At 48.0% G+C, this 23,022-nt stretch overlaps 2 protein-coding genes across 6 annotated transcripts; one reads left to right on the forward strand and one right to left on the reverse strand.

Annotated features, from left to right (window-relative positions):
• On the forward strand, window positions 1-9,148 carry LOC122374102 (protein SSUH2 homolog). The gene is made up of 8 exons (XM_043352654.1): window positions 1-484; window positions 2,394-2,704; window positions 3,137-3,336; window positions 5,401-5,538; window positions 6,539-6,646; window positions 7,287-7,459; window positions 7,754-7,964; window positions 8,596-9,148. The coding sequence occupies exons 2-8, from the start codon at window positions 2,395-2,397 to the stop codon at window positions 8,740-8,742; spliced, it is 1,287 nt and encodes a 428-aa protein (XP_043208589.1). The 5' UTR covers window positions 1-484; window position 2,394; the 3' UTR covers window positions 8,743-9,148.
• A 236-nt stretch (window positions 9,149-9,384) lies between these two features.
• LOC122374101 (selenocysteine lyase-like) lies at window positions 9,385-18,741 on the reverse strand. Of its 5 annotated transcripts, none has more exons than XM_043352653.1 (7): window positions 18,720-18,741; window positions 13,128-13,387; window positions 12,708-12,852; window positions 12,036-12,177; window positions 11,682-11,808; window positions 11,152-11,394; window positions 9,385-10,812 (listed from the first exon to the last, which is right to left on the reverse strand). In XM_043352653.1, exons 2-7 carry the CDS (start codon window positions 13,365-13,367, stop codon window positions 10,330-10,332), a joined length of 1,380 nt encoding a protein of 459 aa, XP_043208588.1. In that variant the 5' UTR covers window positions 13,368-13,387; window positions 18,720-18,741; the 3' UTR covers window positions 9,385-10,329. The 5 variants fall into 5 exon arrangements, with proteins under 5 accessions (XP_043208588.1, XP_043208584.1, XP_043208585.1 ...); XM_043352649.1 differs by lacking the exon at window positions 18,720-18,741 and adding an exon at window positions 14,109-14,144; XM_043352650.1 differs by lacking the exon at window positions 18,720-18,741 and adding an exon at window positions 13,880-14,112.
• Between the last annotated feature and the right edge of the window lie 4,281 nt (window positions 18,742-23,022).

The raw sequence follows: 23,022 nt of genomic DNA on the forward strand, positions 1-23,022 counted from the left end.
AGCGCACTGCTCTGAGGGAAACCGCTGCCGGTAAAACTGGCGAGCATGTCGTAGACCACATAGAGATATACCTATTTATGTATATATCTTTCAAGTTTCAACATTAATTTTCCACGAAAATTTGCGAGCAGCCTGACCAGTGACCACCCACCTTCTATCCCTGCCTCCGCCCCTGGAGTCTGTCACTAGCGGTAAAGATGGCGCTACCTGCCTGTGAAGCCACCCCGCTCCGGCCCTCCTCCCGCCAGCGACACTCACGAGTCCCCGTGGCCGGCAGGAAGGAGCGCTGCAGCCGCTGGAGCCGATTCAGACATCACTAGCAAGGATCACTAGCAACAATCGGCCGACTGTCGGGGCCAGTGGTCGCAGTGGTCGGTGCGCAGCGGTAGAACTCCGAGCCCCGAGGAGACTGGCAGAGCTGTCCCAGAGGAGATCCAGTAGCCGGTGGTCATCGGGACGCGGCGCTTGCTCCTGCACAACACAGGTTAGTCACGTGTGTTGGTCACGGTATTTCGCGTCGACTAGTAAAATATCTGATCGACGTGGCAGAGATTTGCATTCTTTGCAAATGGCGAATCAGGAAGTAGAGAAACGGTTACGAACCTACTGCAAATGTTGTAATGTTGAGCGTACCCAGAGAGGCCATTGGGGACGTGAACATGCGGCGCACATCGCGGTGCAACGTTCAAGGTCAATGTCGTATCAGCGTCAGTCACGTAACGCGATAAGATGTGGCTGCGCTGTGCTAACAGGTGATAAGTTTTCTATTACCGTAACTCGGCACACAATGACATTGTGAATGTGTAATGGTAAATCGAGGTATACGTTCAATGTTGCGCCTAGCCCCACTCTGGCCTCGAGTTGAAGTGTGGTGTCAATGTTAGACTACCCATAATCCTATTTCACTGACGAATGACGATAACAGTCGAAGAAGCTCGTCGTCGGTGGTGGCTGCGAGCGGCGCTGGCTCGTCATCCGGCTCGTGTTTTCATCACAGCACCACTTCAGCGCTGGGTCTGGGTTTTCCCACTGTTTGCGCCCGGGGCGCCTGGTTGGCCTGCACCCGGGGTCGCCTGGGTTCGTCGAACGCCGCCCGACAGAGTGACTCTGCCCCAGTTCCATCCGCAGGGGTACCGTACCTAGAATTGGTAAAGTTCAGCAGTTGAAGTCATTTTGTCACAGTCCTTGTGATGCTAGGTCGAATTAGTGGCAATATTCGACTTTATTTTAGCATCATGAGTCCGCGGCATCGGACCTTGAGCCAAATGCTGAATTTTCCAAGCAAGCCTGCAACTTTTAGGAACACTGCCACTGACTAAACAAATGCATTCTGGGTAAACAAGTTATGTCGCCCTCGGCTTTCATAACAAATATTTATCACATCGACATTCGACACCCATCCCAAGAAAGCACGGTAGGACCGCGCGGGTCGCGGCGCGCACATCACCCTCGCCCGGCGCCTGGCAGTCCGCATTTGACCTGCCGGCTCAGATTACCGTCTGTCCTTGATGTCTGACCGGCGAGAGCTGACCGGACATTCCAGCGGGAGCTCAGCGGGACGGGGAGGTCATCGGGGGTTCCCGGTGACTCGGCTACCTGACGCGACTCCGGAGCGGCGCGGTGGCATTACGACTGGCGAGCGGACCCGTCTGCAGCCACCGGCGGATCCAGGGAGGGAAGTTAGGGTCACCGGTCATATCCCCCGACCCCTCAAAAGCTGATAGTGACCAGGTGCGCCTTACAACAACGCCGTTCGATTTATTCAGATATGTCGGATTATCTCTCCCGTTAACAATTTTTTTTTTGGTGCAGCCGTTCAAAGACCAGTCATCTATGCAAATCACTTGTTTCGATCTACAGACTACAATATCAATTACGTGATTCCCTCTAAAACCGAACGGACGGTCGGATGTGGTTCCTACGAGCTGCCGTCGCCGCAACCACCGGATAGCGTAGTTCCAGAAAAGATGTGCCCATCAGGCGGGAAGGGAGGGGAGGATGTCAGGAGATGTTGCACAACTGGTGCAATGCTGAGACAGACACGGCTGGAATACGTGCCATGCGTGCATTGTGGACGACATAAAATGATCGTGTATTTACTGTTGCCATTTTGGTAATAACATCGGAGCAGGAAGAAACAAGATGTCCTGAACCCATTCGCTGCCGTTGCATAAAAAGCGACAAGCTGTGCCACAATAATGACACGTTGGCGGAGGTATGTGTTTGTTGATGAGTGCAAGTTATAAGCACGTTGTAAAAATAATTTTTATTTATTTACTTTTATTCACGTTTCTAGCTTCCATGTCTACTTCGTTGTAGCTGCAGAATCGAGCACTGAACTGATTCCTCAGAAGTTATTATTTCTAACGGCTGGTATATGTTCTCTGTTTCAGAATGGCTTACAATGCCGGACCGCCGCAGGGTGGCCCTCCCTTCCAGCAGTATCCGTCCCAGCAGAACCCACCATACCCGTCCCAGCAGAACCCACCATACCCGTCCCAGCAAAACCCACCATACCCGTCCCAGCAAAACCCACCATACCCGTCCCAGGCTGCCCCACAGTACCCGTCCCAGGCCGCCCCGCAGTACCCGTCCCAGGCTGCCCCGCAGTACCCGTCCCAGGCCACCCCGCCGTATCTGGACCCCTCCGCCTCGTCGGCGCCGCCTCAGATCGACGGATACAGGGACATCGGCTTCGACGGAGGTGAGTTTCGATAATAAATGATTGTGGGCGAGCCACAGGAGTTACATAGGTCGAGGGAACTTTGCATTGTGCTGTTAACTTCATTTATCTAAGGAATCGAACTTCCCCACGGATGTTAGTCTTACATAAATGCGATGTTACATGTTCGGACTTCAGCATAATCACCGTACTGCTTTTGAGACCATCTGTGTAATAAGTATCGCTTTCACATCATAGATGGCGCTAGTAGTGAACGCCTGTAAGTATGCTGTACCGCACGGTCCATTTCAAGCAAATGTCGTTCCACTTTCCGATGCTTCGGGAGCACTTGATGGCGACCATGAATTTTGGGAGGGGAATTCTGACGTTCTCAAATTCCACATGACGCTTCATGACCTCGCCCACAGTCAGTTTGCCGCCAGTTATATCCCTAATTTGGCCGATTCCCGGTAGGGTTCGTTCGACCGCCGGCCGATCCGATGCCGTCCGCGCCTCCGGCCGACCAGCCGCGCATAGCCTTCACCCAGGATCCGCTGACCCGGGACGAGGTCAAGGACGCGCTGTCCGCCTTCGTGGCCCAGCACTGCTGCTACGGCAGCGGTCCTATCAAAGACATGCAGATCAGGAACGTCGCTCCCACCTTCACGTTCAAGGTTCGTGAGCCTGAAACCATTAATTTGCTTTTTCTGAAGATTACTTAGGTGATAGCGCTTTTGCAATAGGTAGGCTCATCGGTATATCACCGTGTATTCAAATAGGGGGCATTCCACGTCAAATCAAACACCGAAATCCGTCATCCCCTTCGATTTTTCTGAAAATTTGCAGGCAGACTGGGCATGGTTCAAAACTGAGTTACGTGTAATATTTTCGAAATTTGATAACGTATCGCCGAGATATAGGTCATCGAATATAGCCAAAAATGCCACACATCATTTTTTTAAAATGCTTATAACTCTGGTTCCTTTTCTGGTATCAAAATGATATTAACAGGGTTTTGTAGGCAATTGATAAGGCTTTGATTTTTAATTATAAAATTAAATTGAAGTGACCTTGAAATGCATTTGACCTTGAATTAAAACAGAAAAATTTAAATAGCAAAAAACACGCCGCCTTCGATTTGAGTAATTTTTACATATTATGTCCGTCACAATGTTCCTAACCATCTGTGAAAAAATTGGAGTGGGCCATTCATAACTTTCGCGGCAAACGCCGTTTTCATGCATCAACATCACGCAACCGCGCGTGACCTTGAAAGACAGAGTCAAGACATGCTTGCTTGTGTACACTTTCTGAAATGAATGATTGCTGATTAGTGATATCCCAAACTCTGCGAGAATGGAAATGCATAGTCATCGTAGTCAAGCATTCACGTTCCATTGTAAAAGTGTCTCAGGCAAACGGTATTTTGCGGTGAATTTTGAGCCGTGTGGAAATGCATCATGAAATAATTCAACGAAAACATTATCACGCAACGATATCTTCACGTCTTTTGATCTTCACTATACGAAAGAACATACATTTTTGAGTATGTATGGGGAATTTCTAGTTAATCCGATAATAAATATGGCAGTTAGAGACTCCTGCTAAGAGTAACATGTCGCCGGCTGAGGCGGGATCGGCCGACGCGGGAAACGCAGCAGTCACAATTTTGTGTTTACACGTTCATATTTCAATTGTTTACCAACCTATTTTCAGAATTCTTTCACCATAAGATTGCCTGTACATTTCTTAGTCTTCTCACAAAATTTGACGCGAATCGAACGTAATCAGCGGTAAGGAGCGCGATGTAAAGACGGAACCGTTCCGTTCCGTCCCGGCACAGTCTACAATTCAGGCGGCGCGTAGCGGTCGGCGCCGGCTGCCGAGTCGCCGCGTCGCCGCGGCGACAGGATGTTCACTTTACACCGCTATTACTAGAACAGTTGTGAACCGATTTTCTTATTGCTTGCACGATGAGATGTGCAATTCAATTCTGGAAGGTAGCCATAAGTAATTTCGCATCAATATTATGAGATATTGGCGAAAAACAGGAGGGGTGGGGCGAAATTCACTCTTCCCCCTCCAATGCGCGTGCTAACATACGTTTACATATGTGCCATTTTCTTCAAAACTTATGAATGGCCCACTCTAATTTTTTCACAGGTTGTTAAGAATATGGTAGGCAATAAAATATATGAAAATGAGCCAAATCGAAGGTGGCGTGTTTTTTGCTATTTCAATTTTTGTGCTTAAGAACAGAGTTAAGCAAATTTCAAGGTCATATATTTAAGTCGATGCAATTCTAAACAAATTCTTAAGAAATTACCTAAACAGTAAGGTTTATTTCATTCAAATCAAACAAGTACAACCAAAGTTATGGTCGTTCAAAAATATAAAGATGCAACATTTTGTAAAAATTTGATGCCCTATATTTAGAAGACCTGTGGTCAGAATGTGCAAAAAACATCAATGTAATGTCCGGGGCGACACAGGAACTCGCTCACAAATTTATAATGAAATCGCTGATGGTAAGGTGCAAAACAGCCGATTTTTGTTCGATTTGACGTGGAATGCCCCATAGGTATTGCTGGTATGCCGAAAGTGTTTGACTCTAAACTGTAACGGCAGTCATTCATGAAGATCTTACGTCAGTTTTCTCGTTTGATTCCATAACTGCTGAAATACTTGCACGTGGTGAATGTCCGAGCATCTAATGTGACATCCTACGGAATTTTCAGTATACCCTGGAGAGTTTTGTGGAGAAGCGCGAGACAAAGTGGAAGTTTGAGCCGTTCTCGGGAAATGGTCTTCCGGCCGGCGGGGGCCCGGCGCCTCAGCCGTGGGAGATTCCGCTCACACCGGGGGCGCTGTTCAAGGTGGGATCACTACTGGTCGGGCTACCCAACACAGCGGCGCAGCTAGAGCTGTTTTATTGCTTGGCCGCCCTTATCACTCTTATTAGTTTATGTGCTTATACAAGGGCGCAAAGATAATTTTTGAAAGCTATGCATTTCTCGCACTGGTATGATTTCAAAGAGGCAACAAAAGTTTCGTTAACTTTCAAAGAAAGCTAATTCTTGCTTGTTTTTACAAAACGTAGTCGCAAGCCCCGATCAATCAATAGGTAAATGAACCCCATCCAAGTTGCCGCGGATCGTGTTCTTCCAGGCCCCATACTAAGTCGGGACTACTATGAACGTCAAACCCCTTGGGACCCCACTTTTTTCCGATAATTTTTAAATGCGTCAACTTTCGTTGACAATATTCTGGCAATGTATGTTTCAGAACCTGCCGAAACTTTTATTACTAAGGTATTTTGACGCCAAACGATTATGGAAGGTACTTCTCATTCACTCGTAATGCTAAGGTCAATTCAGGCCCGGGCAGAGGCTTGCGCTCGGCCACACTCGAGCCCCGCCACCAGCGCCATCTGCTCTAAATGCCATCTACCAGCGCCCGCTACCGCTACCAGCTACCGCCCACCATCAAGCCTGAATGGAGCGATAGACGCGAGTGACCGGTCGCCGGGCAAGGAGCGCCGGAGGGGTAGGGCGGAGCTTAGCGCTGACGTCATTGCGTGGCTCCGCCCCATGAGCGCGTAGCCTCTACCCAAACAGCAGATTCGTTCCGTGAAATTTAACATTACGAGTGAATGAGAAGTACCTTTCATAATCGTTTGGCGTCAAAATACCTTAGTAATAAAAGTTTCGGCAGGTTCTAAAACACACATTGCCAGAATATTGTCAACGAGAGTTGACGCATTTAAAAATTATCGCAAAAAAGTGGGGTCTCAAGGGGTTTGACGTCCATAGTAGTATCGAGTTCCGCATTTGCCGTGCGATAACGTTCACTCTGACTGTGGGGCCTGTGTTTCAGGACGAGAAAAAGGTGCTACAGGTGCCGAACACTCAGACGCTGAGGCCCTGTCACGACTGCCAGGCTCACGGGGATGTGCGCTGCAAGCACTGCGCCGGCAGGGGGCAGGTCAGATTACCACACGATCACCACTCACCACATGGGTCACCAAACACTGCCGTCAGAGGGCAGGTCAGATTACCACATGGGTTACCTCACGGGTCATGAAACACTGCCGACAGGGGCAGCTCGGTCACTGCTCGGGTTACCGTTGGGACAACTGGATTATGAGCTCTCCGGACAAATATTTCGGAAAACGTCTGAACTCGACAGCACTCAGGTAGTCAATCAAAGAGTCTTGCTATGATCCGCCCCCATGTAAACTGGGATGGACTCAGCCCCGGCGATTCACAGGGGTGCCTGCCCAGACAAATGTCTGCCCCTAATTACTGTCATCCTTCCGGCTCTGAAATGATCTCGTCAGACCAAAAGGGCCTACCCCCCTCCCCCCCCAAGTGTCAACGCCACCAGAGCTGACCTGTAACACCATCCACCGCCAACGCTCCCAGGACCGGTGAGCAGTGAAACTGGTGTGACCCCATCGTCTGTATACCCCATACCTGGCCTGGCCGGCCTGCCCGCCTGTGTGCCTCAGAAACCTGATCTTTAGTCCCATCCTTGTGCACGCTTCTAAGAACCGATGACCTTGCTTGGGCCTTAAGCGTACCCCAGACCTAACCTGTGCTGACGCCCCTGCACCCCTCCCCAGGACCGGTGCGGCCAGTGCGGCGGCAGCGGACAGCGGCTGGGTGACGTCTGCAGCCGCTGCGGCGGCGTCGGCACCAACAAGTGCACCTGGTGCGTCGGCAACGGCATGGTCACCTGCACCACCTGCAAGGGCAAGCGCAACCTCAAGTACTTCGTCGAGATGACCGTCACCTGGTGAGCGCGCGCACACTCACCGCGAAAGAGAAAGAAAGAAAGGAAAGAGAAGAAAAGAAGGAGAAAGGAGAGAAAGAAAGAGAAAGGCAAAGATAAGGGATAGAAGACGCTGGACAATTGATCTGCGGTCCGGAACTGGCGGTGTTCTGTGGCGAACGAAGACGTGTAGGTGGGTTAGGTACGGTAACCAGTCAATGTAGCAACAAACTGTGAAAAAAGTTCACTTACGGACGTGTTCACGAAACAAAGTACAATCTCCCCTCCCCTCACTCCCCCCCCCCGTCCCACCCCCAGGAAGGTGCACGCCGACCGGTACGTGGTGGAGACTCCGGCCGGCCTGCCCGACTCGGAGGTCACAGCCGTCAGTGGGGAGACCGTCTGCCAGGCCAAGGCGCACCTGGTCTGGCCACTGACCGGCTTCCCCGACAGCCGGATCGTGACGGCCTCCGAGCACCTGGTCAGAAAACACCACACCGGGTGGCCGATGGGACGCATTCTGCAACAGGTATGGTACGGGGACATTCTCTGACAGGTATGGTGGGGGGACATTCTGTGACGGGTATGGTGGGGGGACATTCTCTGACGGGTATGGTGGGGGGACATTCTCTGACGGGTATGGTGGGGGGACATTCTCTGACGGGTATGGTGGGGGGACATTCTCTGACGGGTATGGTGGGGGGACATTCTCTGACGGGTATGGTGGGGGGACATTCTCTGACGGGTATGGTGGGGGGACATTCTCTGACGGGTATGGTGGGGGGACATTCTCTGACGGGTATGGTGGGGGGACATTCTCTGACGGGTATGGTGGGGGACATTCTCTGACAGGTATGGTGGAGGTTTAGTGTGACAGGTATGGTGGGGGGACATTCTCTGACAGGTATGGTGGAGGTAGAGTGTGACAGGTATGGTGGAAACATTCTGTGACAGGTATGGTGGGGGACATTCTCTGACAGGTATAGTAGAGACACACTGTGACAGGCTTGCACGGTATGGGACATTTTGCAGCAGGCATGATTTTGGCAGGCATATACGGTACAGAAAATTCACGACATAAGAGAGGACATATGACCGCTTTCTGGTGCGTGTGTTTCTCCTATTGAAAACTATCTAAAATTGTCTTCCCTCTTCCTTAGCGCCACGACGTGCAACAGATCGCGATACACAGCGTCTCCTACAACTACGGCGGCAACGAGGGCACCTTCTTCGTCTGCGGCCACGAGCGGAACGTCCACTTTCCCGACTACCCGTCTCAGTGCTGCGGCTGCTGCGCAGTCATGTGATGACGTCACGATGTGGGGATGACGTCATGTGATGTTGAGATGAGGTTATGTGATATGGGAATAGCGTCGTGACGGTATTCTCATTGCGTCATTGACACTACGGTAAATGAAGGTTTGTGACCACAGGCCAGACGGCAGAGCTTTTTGTACATTTTGAGCGCTTTGTTTGCTTATCAGCTGTATTCCACGCATTCGTGTACTGTGATGTACACGTGGTGTTAACTTTTTATTTTTTTGCAGCTTGGATAGTCTCCTTTTATAGGCGATTGTGCACACATATACGGTGTAGTGATCATGCAGGGTTCATATTCCAGCAGCTGCGTTCAGTGCCTTGAATGACTCGGGGAAGCTTCAAGGTAAACAATTAGCAGGACCAGTTTTCGTAAAAACAAACTTTTCTTTCCTCGAAGCGTGTTTTTCTGTACTGCTATCCAGTATAAGCAGACAATCTCAGTCTTATCGACCATCCCCACACGCTTGATATGCATCTTTTCCACATGTCACTGATGACATAAAATTCGCATCAGCATTTCAAATCAAGCAAAAAAGGAGGATGAAACGCATGGATGATATTTTATAAGCACATTTAATTGACCAAGTATCTTATGAATTTTTCAATCGGCAGTTTCATGGTATAGCCCATTGCGATTAACACTTGTATTGATTTATGACGACACACATAGGTACTTACCAAAAATTTGGCGCAAGACACCAATTTATAAAATCCTGAGAAAAATTTGATATCAAAACATGTGATGTCGAAATAGCATCACCAATATGGACTAAAAGTACGTTACTCGAGCGATAAAAGCTAAAAAATCATGCATGGCTCGAGATTATACAAGCAGATCTACTATTGTATCGACACCTTTTTTTTTTTAAACCCCACATCTGCTCTCCCGTGAATTTCCGGGAGGCACGAAAGATCTCCTTTTAAAAGTGTCCAATCGTCCGATCCTGATCAAATATGTGTGTTCGTAGGCCTGTTCTGGTATTGCTTTATCTGCCAAGACAGACAAACTTGAGAAAAATCGAGTGATTGTACCTTTTTTTAAGGTCTCTAAACCAACTTGTCTGAAATTCACCGGAGAACAAATGTGGGGTTGAAAAAAAGGTGTCGATATGAGGCTTGACATGCTCCTAAATTTGATAGCACGTCGGACTTGAGCCGAAAACGGCGTCCGGATGTAAAATATTACGTACATCACTACACACTCGGCAGATCACAGGAGATTTTACGATCCACGGCAGATAGGCATAATCGTCATTTAGTGAAAATATTACGCAGAAGCCCTGTAGTCCCTGCAAAACCTGATAAGATGTTACATGTTACGTTCCAGATAACATGAAAAATATTGTGCAACCATTATCAATAAACATGCACAGATAAAATAACATGATTGATTGCGTATTAAGCTCGCATCGGTCCCAACCACGGCCCCAGTAAGCGTATTAACATATGGATACCGTAAAATGCTTCATCATTTAATATTACGCTCCATGACATCGTTATGTCGTTCACGAACTACACGTATATCGTTATCAGATTCGTTGACCCAGCCCGTCGTTCCTCCCCGCTTCACTGACCTACGCCGCGTCCTCCTGTTCCTCCCCCGCCTCCCGCAGCGCCTGTCTCAGGTCCTCCACCACGTCCAGCACGTCCTGTTCGCTGGTAGCCCGGCCCAGACTGAGCCGCACCGTTCTCCGGGCGTCCTTTGGAGAGACGCCACTCCGGAGCAGCACCCCGCTGAGACCGCCGACACCCCGCGCCCCGTCCGGCGCCCCGCAGAGGCCGGGCGCCGCCGAGACGCCCTCATCTCCCACATCACCTGATGTCTCCGGTGTTTCCGTACGTGGTTCTCTCGCCCCAGTCACCACTGTAGTAGCTGTATCACGGTCTCCGGCCGGCGCCGCGGGCGTCTCGTGGCAGGCGGAACCCACGCTGGCCAGCAGGCGCCGGCACCGGAGCAGAACCTCCCTGCCAGAGCGGCGGCTCGAGAGGACCGCGCTGCACGTGTTGGGCAGTCGGGGCGAGTCGCGCAGGTTGATACTCTCGGCCACGCCAGTCTCCTGTTGCGGGGAGCGTAGAGTTAGATCAAGTCTCACGGTTGTTGGGAGTGAGAGGGACACGTCGAACAAACGCATGACAATCGAGAGACAGTCGCGAGTAAGATAGCCTGCTGATCTCGACATTCAGTTCAGCAATACTCTGCCCTGCTGTGCGATACTACATAGCAAGGGCACCCGATTCATTATAGTTGTTTGGACGACACTGTTCAGTTAAATAACAAAACGTCATTATTCAAGGCCCTAACACAGCTCTCATTCTACATTATAAATCGCGCGATAACGTTTGTTCGAAGGCGCTCCAAACGCACCGTTACGCTTTACTTCCAGCCCCCGACTGACCAGAAGCCGCCGCTCCAGCAGATCTCTGAGTCGCTCCATGTGCTGTCGGTCCCTCTCCAGACCCTGCTGCACCAGCCGACAGGCGGTGCCCAGTCCGCGCACCAGCGGGGTGATCTCCGTTCCCGGCCGCACACCGCCCTCCTGACCGCCGCCGCGCAGCAGCGTGATACACGCACTACCGTCCGCGCCGCGCGTCAGACCCAGGGCAGAGGCCCACAGCGCGGCGATACGCGGTCCGTACAGCTGCCGGAGGGCGGCGGCGAGTCAGACTTCGGGGCGGAGGGCTAGCAGAGAATGGAAGCGGTTGAGTAAAGCACCCCAACAAAACATTCGTTATTAACCTTGGCAAACCAGATAAGCAAGCCGCAAAGTGCAAACTGATGCGCATAAAAACAGCATCAGTAACATTTGTTTCGTCAAACATTAATCATTTACGCCGTTTCTCTATCATTGCTAAACATCTGTCCTGCTTGACAACACGAACAAGAACCACGCACGCGGGTAGCTACTGTCACTGCAGCCTCCCCTACCTTATGGCCGACGACAGTGAGGAAATCGACACCGAGCCGACAGACGTCCACGGGCAGTTTGCCGACCGTCTGAGCCGAGTCCGTGTGGAGCCAGATGTGCTGGCGGTGCGGGGACTCGGACAGAGCGCTGGAGAGAATCGGAATAATAACAATAAAGAGTTAGGGTGGCGGCTCTGAGGGACAGCGATGCTGACAAGGAAAGCATAGCTTGAAGGGCAGCAGGTAACGATTAAGGAGCAGGTGACGTAGCATTCGATACCAAACTACCATTCACACATTCGCATACCATTAGAACCAATGTCAGATTATTAAAGATCCTCGATCTTCCGAGACCTAAGAGACCACCTAGCTCACCGTCCGATCGCCTCGATGTCGTTGACCACCCCAGTCTCATTGTTGGCGTGCATCACCGAGACGAGGCAGGTATCGGGGGAGAGAGCCGCGCGCAGTTCCGACACGCTCACCCGGCCCCCCGCGCGGCACGGCAGCCGGGTCACTGCAGAGACGAGAGGGGGTGATAAATCGGACACAATGCCGCACAAACAGCATACTCACCCGGCCCCCCGCGCGGCACGGCAGCCGGGTCACTGCAGAGACGAAAGGGGGGGGGGGTGATGTATAGAACATGACGTATCACAAGCAGCACCAATAACCTATTCACAAAGCAAATACACAACGGGGTTCGGTACACAACGGACAAAAAACGCACATCCATTCAGAAATCAGTGCTCAACACAAGCCCTGTGCACCGTAGCATATAGAGTAGCATGCATTGTTGGCAACATAGCTGCGACCGGAATATAAGACCGGATAGTCGACACGAACAAGTATTTGTTGACCGTTACGTGAAAAGTTCGATACAGGAGAAACAGATTAGCCAAAAAAAAAAAATCGACACATCTATCTAAGTAGCTACAGGAAAAAGTTGGCTATACTTGTGGAGACCCGCTATTAGCGAGGTCTAAGACCCATGATTCCCGGCTGCAGTATAGCACACACCAGAGCAGACTGATCATGCTAACCCACCAGAGCAGAGTCGCCGCCGCTGCAGGTCGGCGACCGGCGCCTCGACGGCGTCGTGCTCCGTGTCAGAGATGATGAGGTGCGGTGTGCCCCGGCGGCCGGTCGCCCGGTAAAACTCGAGAGAACCGCGGACCACCATATTGTTCGCCTGGAAACGGTACGAGGCAGGATGCAAATGCAGCTTTAACGAAAGAAAATTAACGGTGAAGACTGAAGAGCACTTAAGACAAGTCTAGACTGAATATAAGTGCAAAGGGATGTAACATTCCAACTTATTTGTGCCTTCCCTGGTTTATATGAAAGTAAATGTCAAATTGGACCTACACGTACACCACCCTATCATTCTTCCACTCAAGCCACACTGCACTTGACGTGCAGGAGTTGCTTTCAAAAAGCAGTCAAACTGGGGGAACCCCGACCCACCTCAGTGCCCCCGGAGGTGAAGATAACGTGCTCTGGCTGGGCGCCAATGGCCGCAGCCACGTGACTGCGTGCTTCCTCCAGCACGCGGCGCGCGCTCCGGCCTGGTGGGTGGGTCGAGCTCGGGTTGGCCCAGTGCCGGTGCAGCGAGTCGGCGATGTCAGCCTTCACCTCGGCCGCCAACGGAGTGGTGGCATTGTAGTCCATGTAGAGCGTAGGGTCTGGGTTGGTGTCACTCACCATGGTGTGTGGTGGTATGAGATCTGAGGAGTAGGTGGCTTGAGCAAGAATACTAAGAGAAAATGATAGGAAAAATCCTAAAAACAAAAATCTTCCATCTGTAACGTTGATGAAAATAAATTCCTGCCCGGGGCCGGGATGATTCAATAAATGTCACCGAGGTTTTTTAGCGAAAACTCCGAGGGCCGTTAGGCCCGAGGTGCTTTTCGCTAAAAAAGCGAGGTGACATTTATTGAATTCCCGGCCTTAGGGCTGGAAGGTGTTTCCCATACCTGCCAAAAAGCTCACAACTATAATTGATAGTGACGTCAGCAGCCGTGTGGTTCAGTTCAACGCGTTTAACCACACCCCTTGAACCACACGGCTGGCAATATTAAAGCACTGCATTAAACTTTGAAAAGTGTGGTCTGTGCACGTGACATTGAAATGCCTGGATGTCTCGATTTAATCATGCAATGTAGCAGGTATGGGAAACTTGAAAATTGAAGGTATCATGGGTTTTTAATTATGCTCACTGGTCCAATAGCAGTAGGCGGAACTATGGCCAAGCCTGCCATTTTTGGGAATGCATTTTCGTTCCTATAGTTGGGAATGAAAAACCTAAATATGGGAATGCTACGTAGGCATTATTTAAAACAAGAAGAAGAACCATTAAATGACGTCCAAAAAATATAGAGCGATTGTAAACCGCCTGATATCCTACACTTAATTTGACACTTAATAATGTAACGGAAGTTAGCCCACATTCAGCCCACATTCGGCCCAGCCGCATATTTACGTCTGGACAACGAGTTGCGGGGAAAAGTGCTGATTGTATTGCAGTTTTAGGAGTCGGTGATTAGGCTGGATTTTTGGGTTACTTTTTCGTTCCGATTCATGTATTTCATAGTGTTTGGCTTTTGAATATTTTAGTTCTTTCAGATAAATATTACTTGCCTTACAACTTTTGTAAAAACGTTTCATTTTTTATAAGCCGACGTTCAGAGTCCTAAAAATACATCAGCACTACAATCATTGTAAACAAACAAATGGAGCACCACTTGGCTCTGTTCCAAGGCCATTTTTTAGTTTATCTGTTGGTTTTCTTGCTCTTGTACGTCGTTTTGTTGGACGTTTTGAATCCCTGAAGATTGACTTATATCATATTTAAGAAGCATGTTGACTGAAAACAAATCAAAATTGTGTTTCTTTAATGTAAAAAACTGAAGTTTTACCGAAAACAATCTTAAGTATCCAGGAGGCTGACAGAGCTCCTGACTCCTGAGCAATATCAATATCAAGTTGAACAAGTTATGAAATTTTGGTTGATAAACGCAAGTTGATCGGGCTCATATATCAGCAGGAAAAAGTAAAATTAAAAGAGCTTATTGTCCAAAAACAAGCTATAGTATTGCAGACCTTGGAGCAATACTGAAGAGCACGCTGAGCAGGATCATGCCAGAAAATGTTGACTGATGAGCGCATATTGATGTATTGGTATGAATATTGAATGATAACTTACAACAGCAAGATAAATTAGTGCTAACTATCAAGTTTAAATCTAGAATGAATGGACTTGGGCAGTTTTACTATGCTTAGATGCTATGCAGATTGTAATGTGCCAGTGCATCAGTATACTCAGTGTCTGGCAAATGAAACATGCGATCATTCCATTGCTACTGGAGGAGAAAGCTTGGATCACTAAATCCACTTTATGTTGATTTTGATGTTAATCATCATCACTGTATTTCTTGAAAAAAGGATTGTAGTAAAGGATTGTCAAAGAAGGATTGTCAATGTGACAATCCATGCAACGAGGTGATCATATTATGTGTTCATAGTCATTCGTGATAGTCATTATTGGTCCAATATACAATGGCAAAGCTCTCAGTCTCAGCGTTTCTTCCTGTGGATGGCTAGCAGTGACTCAGAGCTTAGAAGTATTAGTTTTCTTTACAGGGCTGGGATAAAAAGTACTGAGGGTAATCTTCCACCAAGGAACTCTACTTTGACGTGGTATGAGATGTAGGCACAAGTAGGTAGGTGCTCAGTTCCTATAGTCAGTATAGTTGTGTATGTTTAGTTGGGTTAGCTGAGATTAGATTGCTAGTTTTTAATTTGCCAAATGTCCATAAAAATGTGACCTGAGCAATGAGCATACCTGAACCTGACTAACCTGACAGCTGACCTAACCTCAATCATCACACATATTAGCAGCCTACCCAAGACCTGCATGGCAGTAGCACCCAGTTATAGGTAGGTACTCACCCTAACTCAATCTTACCTGCTAACCTTCAACTTGCCAAAAGTTAGACTTATAGCTCACATTGCCAAGCTGCATCCAGAGAAACAGTCAACTGAGGAACTGGCTCATTGGGTGGCTGGTGTGAGTCTGTGCATTTAAAGTGTTTCTTCTCTGAAGCTGCTCTGCACTGCTGTATGTCATGTTAGATGCTCAAAAAATGTGGGAAATGATTACTAAGCTACTTTAGTGCTTTGTTAATGCTCGAGACATGAACAAGTACAGATCCTGCAGGGTTCAGCTATGAGTTAGGTACTGAGTATGTTATGTGAATGTGCTGTTCCCTGTTTGACCGTAAGTATACAAACAAGCACAGGGTCACAGTTATATTCAATCTCCACATAAACATACAACAAAAACAGCCATATAGCCTAACTCCGAACACACCACAGATAACTTAAGCCTTTGTAGGCACAAAAATGTTTTGATTAACAGGACAGGTTTACAATATATCCTCTGTCCTTGGGGGATCTTGCTGCCAAGTTGAGGTATGATGACTGAACTTCAGGATTGATCAACCTTTTCTTAGCCACTGCTTATATACGAGAAAGACCAAATGCTTGTTTGTTTTGATTTACAGGACATGTATACAATATATCCTCTGTCCTTGGGGAATCTTGCTGCCAAGTTGAGGTACGATGACTGAACTTCAGGATTGATCAACCTTTTCTTAGCCACTGCTTATAAACGAGAAAGACCAAATTGAAATGCTTGTTTGTAAACTGCGTTGAAAATTTAATGATCCACCTTCAATTCTGACATGAAGGCACAAATGAAATGGTTCCCTCTCCTTTTGGAATACACAAAGCAAAATATTTAATAAATTTTAGTGGATGGACAAGAGCAATTAGCATATCTTTCCATCAAGTTAACTTCTGGCACTGTTGATGAATTACACTGACGCTTATTCGCTTCATATTTTGTAACAAACGCGCTAAAACTGCAACATAACAGCACTATATGCTTCTTGACAAAATGCAATAGTATTAAAAATTTAGCCCTGATTGCATTCATTCTTGGTGACAACGTAATTACAAAATATTTTGTATCAACTATTAAATTCCGGCCGAAAACAGTGCACGGTTTAAAAAAGAATCATTCCAATGACGGTCCATTCTTGCGGTCCTGAAATCGCCACTATTTCCGGCCTCTCCAACGCAACTCGTTGTCCAGACGTAAATATGCGGCCCAGCCCAGATTGGGGCTGCCAAATCTAGGGAAAAATCTAGAAATCTAGGGAAAAATCTAGAAATCTAGGGAAAAATCTAGAAATCTAGGGAAAAATCTAGAAATCTAGAAATCTAGAAATGCGTGGGTAAAACTTTCCAAGGGCGTTTTTACCCCATAGATTTCAATGCCCATAGGGGTTTCTTCAGCCAGATTGATCATCTCGGCCTGTAGTATCACCATGCCGATTTTGAAGAAAATCGTAGGGGCCGCCCCATTGACCGAAAATTTTCATCTTGGGTAAACTTTACCCTGGATGGGGTAGTGGGTAAATTTTACCTCACCATTTTGTTTGGGTTTTCATGGGCTTTCATATGCTACCCATATTGGGGGGATGCGTGCGATACACTTGCCAGAAATGCGTGGGTAAAACTTTCCCAGGGCGTTTTTACCCCATATATTTCAATGCCCATAGGGGTTTCTTCAGCCAGATTGATCATCTCGGCCTGTAGTATCACCATGCCGATTTTGAAGAAAATCGTAGGGGCCGCCCCATTGACCGAAAATTTTCATCTTGGGTAAACTTTACCCTGGATGGGGTAATGGGTAAATTTTACCCCACCATTTTGTTTGGGTTTTCATGGGCTTTCATATGATAGCCATATTGGGGGGATGCGTGCGATACACTTGCCAGAAATGCGTGGGTAAAACTTTCCAAGGGCGTTTTTACCCCATAGATTTCAATGCCCATAGGGGTTTCTTCAGCCAGATTGATCATCTTGGCCTGTAGTATCACCATGCCGATTTTGAAGAAAATCGTAGGGGCCGCCCTATTGACCGAAAATATGCATCTTGGGTAAACTTTACCCTGGATGGGGTAGTGGGTAAATTTTACCCCACCATTTTGTTTGGGTTTTCATGGGCTTTCATATGCTACCCATATTGGGGGGATTCGTGCGATACACTTGCCAGAAATGCGTGGGTAAAACTTTCCCAGGGCGTTTTTACCCCATATATTTCAATGCCCATAGGGGTTTCTTCAGCCAGATTGATCATCTCGGCCTGTAGTATCACCATGCCGATTTTGAAGAAAATCGTAGGGGCCGCCCCATTGACCGAAAATTTTCATCTTGGGTAAACTTTACCCTGGATGGGGTAATGGGTAAATTTTACCCCACCATTTTGTTTGGGTTTTCATGGGCTTTCATATGATACCCATATTGGGGGGATGCGTGCGATACACTTGCCAGAAATGCGTGGGTAAAACTTTCCAAGGGCGTTTTTACCCCATAGATTTCAATGCCCATAGGGGTTTCTTCAGCCAGATTGATCATCTCGGCCTGTAGTATCACCATGCCGATTTTGAAGAAAATCGTAGGGGCCACCCCATTGACCGAAAATTTTCATCCTGGTTAAATCATGCTTTTGGTTAAATTGATCCGGTATTTAACCATATCATTAGGTCCGGGGTGAAGAGATCTTTCAAATGGTGGTCTTATTTTTCAGTTTCGTCCAGCCGTTTAGGCGTAAAACGGTTTTTAGATATTTCCCTAGATTTCTAGATTTTTCCCTAGATTTGGCAGCCCCAATCTGGGCTGGGCCGAATGTGGGCTGAATGTGGGCTAACTTCCGTTACATCACTTAATACCCAAATTGTGTGAGAAAACCTCTTTTCTTAGAAAACCCAGCTTGAATTTCAAAAATCAAGTGAACGAAACCAAGCTTTAAAAGATAAATGCATGTAATTTTGAATGACAAATAATTAGGCTTCATGCTCAGAGATTTCGGGCAGAAACAAGACAACTATGCACTGCTACACTTCACCGTGCAATACGAAACCTCGCACGCAACACGCGCGCCCTAAACCAAAACAACAACAACGCATGCAACATTGCAACACGCATTACCACGACAAGATTACTCCTGTTTAGTATTATATCACTAGTGGCATGTTCCTTTCGAAGCCTATGTAACGGAAGTTGGCACAGATTCAGCACAGATTCAGCACAGCACAGATTCGGTAGGGGGAAAAAAGGCCCCGGTAGAGGGAAACCTTTATGACCCGTTTTCCCCTAGAAATGACGTCACAAAGAGGTAAAAATGGGTATCAATCGAAAGCTCTCGTTTACCCAGACACAGTCCTGCAGGAAAATTCCACTTTTTCCCCATAGGAAAGTTTTTACGGGAAAATCAAAATTTTGGGTCAATGGGGGGTCCCCCCCGATTTCGTTCAAAATCGGCACACAGGTGCCCCACCACCAGCCGAGAAACTTTCCCCAAAACGGTCCCCGTTGCATTGACGTTTAAGGCCCTTAAAGCCCCGTAAACTCGTAAAAAATTCGTAAATTCGCCCTTGTACGGCCAAAACCGGGGCGCTAGGGTAAAAATGGGTATCAATCGAAAGCTCTCGTTTACCCAGACACAGTCCTGCAGGAAAATTCCACTTTTTCCCCATAGGAAAGTTTTTACGGGAAAATCAAAATTTCGGGTCAATGGGGGGTCCCCCCCGATTTCGTTCAAAATCGGCACACAGGTGCCCCACCACCAGCCGAGAAACTTTCCCCAAAACGGTCCCCGTTGCATTGACGTTTAAGGCCCTTAAAGCCCCGTAAACTCGTAAAAAATCCGTAAATTCGCCCTTGTACGGCCAAAAACGGGGCGCTAGGGTAAAAATGGGTATCAATCGAAAGCTCTCGTTTACCCAGACACAGTCCTGCAGGAAAATTCCACTTTTTCCCCATAGGAAAGTTTTTACGGGAAAATCAAAATTTCGGGTCAATGGGGGGTCCCCCCCCCCGATTTCGTTCAAAATCGGCACACAGGTGCCCCACCACCAGCCGAGAAACTTTCCCCAAAACGGTCCCCGTTGCATTGACGTTTAAGGCCCGTAAAGCCCCCTAGACTCGTAAAATATCCGTAAAATCGCCTTTGTACGGACAAAAAAGTGGTGCTATGGTAAAAATGGGTATCAATCGAAAGCTCTCGTTTACCCAGACACAGTCCTGCAGGAAAATTCCACTTTTTTCCCATAGGAAAGTTTTTACGGGAAAATCAAAATTTTGGGTCAATGGGGGGTCCCCCCCGATTTCGTTCAAAATCGGCACACAGGTGCCCCACCACCAGCCGAGAAACTTTCCCCAAAACGGTCCCCGTTGCATTGACGTTTAAGGCCCTTAAAGCCCCGTAAACTCGTAAAAAATCCGTAAATTCGCCCTTGTACGGCCAAAAACGGGGCGCTAGGGTAAAAATGGGTATCAATCAAAAGCTCTCGTTTACCCAGACACAGTCCTGCAGGAAAATTCCACTTTTTCCCCATAGGAAAGTTTTTACGGGAAAATCAAAATTTCGGGTCAATGGGGGGTCCCCCCCGATTTCGTTCAAAATCGGCACACAGGTGCCCCACCACCAGCCGAGAAACTTTCCCCAAAACGGTCCCCGTTGCATTGACGTTTAAGGCCCTTAAAGCCCCGTAAACTCGTAAAAAATCCGTAAATTCGCCCTTGTACGGCCAAAAACGGGGCGCTAAAGTAAAAATGGGTATCAATCGAAAGCTCTCGTTTACCCAGACACAGTCCTGCAGGAAAATTCCACTTTTTCCCCATAGGAAAGTTTTTACGGGAAAATCAAAATTTTGGGTCAATGGGGGGTCCCCCCCGATTTCGTTCAAAATCGGCACACAGGTGCCCCACCACCAGCCGAGAAACTTTCCCCAAAACGGTCCCCGTTGCATTGACGTTTAAGGCCCTTAAAGCCCCGTAAACTCGTAAAAAATCCGTAAATTCGCCCTTGTACGGCCAAAAACGGGGCGCTAGGGTAAAAATGGGTATCAATCAAAAGCTCTCGTTTACCCAGACACAGTCCTGCAGGAAAATTCCACTTTTTCCCCATAGGAAAGTTTTTACGGGAAAATCAAAATTTCGGGTCAATGGGGGGTCCCCCCCGATTTCGTTCAAAATCGGCACACAGGTGCCCCACCACCAGCCGAGAAACTTTCCCCAAAACGGTCCCCGTTGCATTGACGTTTAAGGCCCTTAAAGCCCCGTAAACTCGTAAAAAATCCGTAAATTCGCCCTTGTACGGCCAAAAACGGGGCGCTAAAGTAAAAATGGGTATCAATCGAAAGCTCTCGTTTACCCAGACACAGTCCTGCAGGAAAATTCCACTTTTTCCCCATAGGAAAGTTTTTACGGGAAAATCAAAATTTCGGGTCAATGGGGGGTCCCCCCCGATTTCGTTCAAAATCGGCACACAGGTGCCCCACCACCAGCCGAGAAACTTTCCCCAAAACGGTCCCCGTTGCATTGACGTTTAAGGCCCTTAAAGCCCCGTAAACTCGTAAAAAATCCGTAAATTCGCCCTTGTACGGCCAAAAACGGGGCGCTAGGGTAAAAATGGGTATCAATCGAAAGCTCTCGTTTACCCAGACACAGTCCTGCAGGAAAATTCCACTTTTTCCCCATAGGAAAGTTTTTACGGGAAAATCAAAATTTCGGGTCAATGGGGGGTCCCCCCCGATTTCGTTCAAAATCGGCACACAGGTGCCCCACCACCAGCCGAGAAACTTTCCCCAAAACGGTCCCCGTTGCATTGACGTTTAAGGCCCGTAAAGCCCCCTAGACTCGTAAAATATCCGTAAAATCGCCTTTGTACGGACAAAAAAGTGGTGCTATGGTAAAAATGGGTATCAATCGAAAGCTCTCGTTTACCCAGACACAGTCCTGCAGGAAAATTCCACTTTTTTCCCATAGGAAAGTTTTTACGGGAAAATCAAAATTTTGGGTCAATGGGGGGTCCCCCCCGATTTCGTTCAAAATCGGCACACAGGTGCCCCACCACCAGCCGAGAAACTTTCCCCAAAACGGTCCCCGTTGCATTGACGTTTAAGGCCCTTAAAGCCCCGTAAACTCGTAAAAAATCCGTAAATTCGCCCTTGTACGGCCAAAAACGGGGCGCTAGGGTAAAAATGGGTATCAATCAAAAGCTCTCGTTTACCCAGACACAGTCCTGCAGGAAAATTCCACTTTTTCCCCATAGGAAAGTTTTTACGGGAAAATCAAAATTTCGGGTCAATGGGGGGTCCCCCCCGATTTCGTTCAAAATCGGCACACAGGTGCCCCACCACCAGCCGAGAAACTTTCCCCAAAACGGTCCCCGTTGCATTGACGTTTAAGGCCCTTAAAGCCCCGTAAACTCGTAAAAAATCCGTAAATTCGCCCTTGTACGGCCAAAAACGGGGCGCTAAAGTAAAAATGGGTATCAATCGAAAGCTCTCGTTTACCCAGACACAGTCCTGCAGGAAAATTCCACTTTTTCCCCATAGGAAAGTTTTTACGGGAAAATCAAAATTTCGGGTCAATGGGGGGTCCCCCCCGATTTCGTTCAAAATCGGCACACAGGTGCCCCACCACCAGCCGAGAAACTTTCCCCAAAACGGTCCCCGTTGCATTGACGTTTAAGGCCCTTAAAGCCCCGTAAACTCGTAAAAAATCCGTAAATTCACCCTTGTACGGCCAAAAACGGGGCGCTAAAGTAAAAATGGGTATCAATCGAAAGCTCTCGTTTACCCAGACACAGTCCTGCAGGAAAATTCCACTTTTTCCCCATAGGAAAGTTTTTACGGGAAAATCAAAATTTCGGGTCAATGGGGGGTCCCCCCGATTTCGTTCAAAATCGGCACACAGGTGCCCCACCACCAGCCGAGAAACTTTCCCCAAAACGGTCCCCGTTGCATTGACGTTTAAGGCCCGTAAAGCCCCCTAGACTCGTAAAATATCCGTAAAATCGCCTTTGTACGGACAAAAAAGTGGTGCTATGGTAAAAATGGGTATCAATCGAAAGCTCTCGTTTACCCAGACACAGTCCTGCAGGAAAATTCCACTTTTTCCCATAGGAAAGTTTTTACGGGAAAATCAAAATTTTGGGTCAATGGGGGGTCCCCCCCCGATTTCGTTCAAAATCGGCACACAGGTGCCCCACCACCAGCCGAGAAACTTTCCCCAAAACGGTCCCCGTTGCATTGACGTTTAAGGCCCTTAAAGCCCCGTAAACTCGTAAAAAATCCGTAAATTCGCCCTTGTACGGCCAAAAACGGGGCGCTAGGGTAAAAATGGGTATCTATCGAAAGCTCTCGTTTACCCAGACACAGTCCTGCAGGAAAATTCCACTTTTTTCCCATAGGAAAGTTTTTACGGGAAAATCAAAATTTTGGGT

The sequence above is a fragment of the Amphibalanus amphitrite genome, unplaced genomic scaffold (assembly GCF_019059575.1).
Source record: "Amphibalanus amphitrite isolate SeventyFive unplaced genomic scaffold, NRLGWU_Aamphi_draft 001605F_arrow, whole genome shotgun sequence".
Lineage (NCBI taxonomy): Eukaryota > Metazoa > Arthropoda > Thecostraca > Balanomorpha > Balanidae > Amphibalanus > Amphibalanus amphitrite.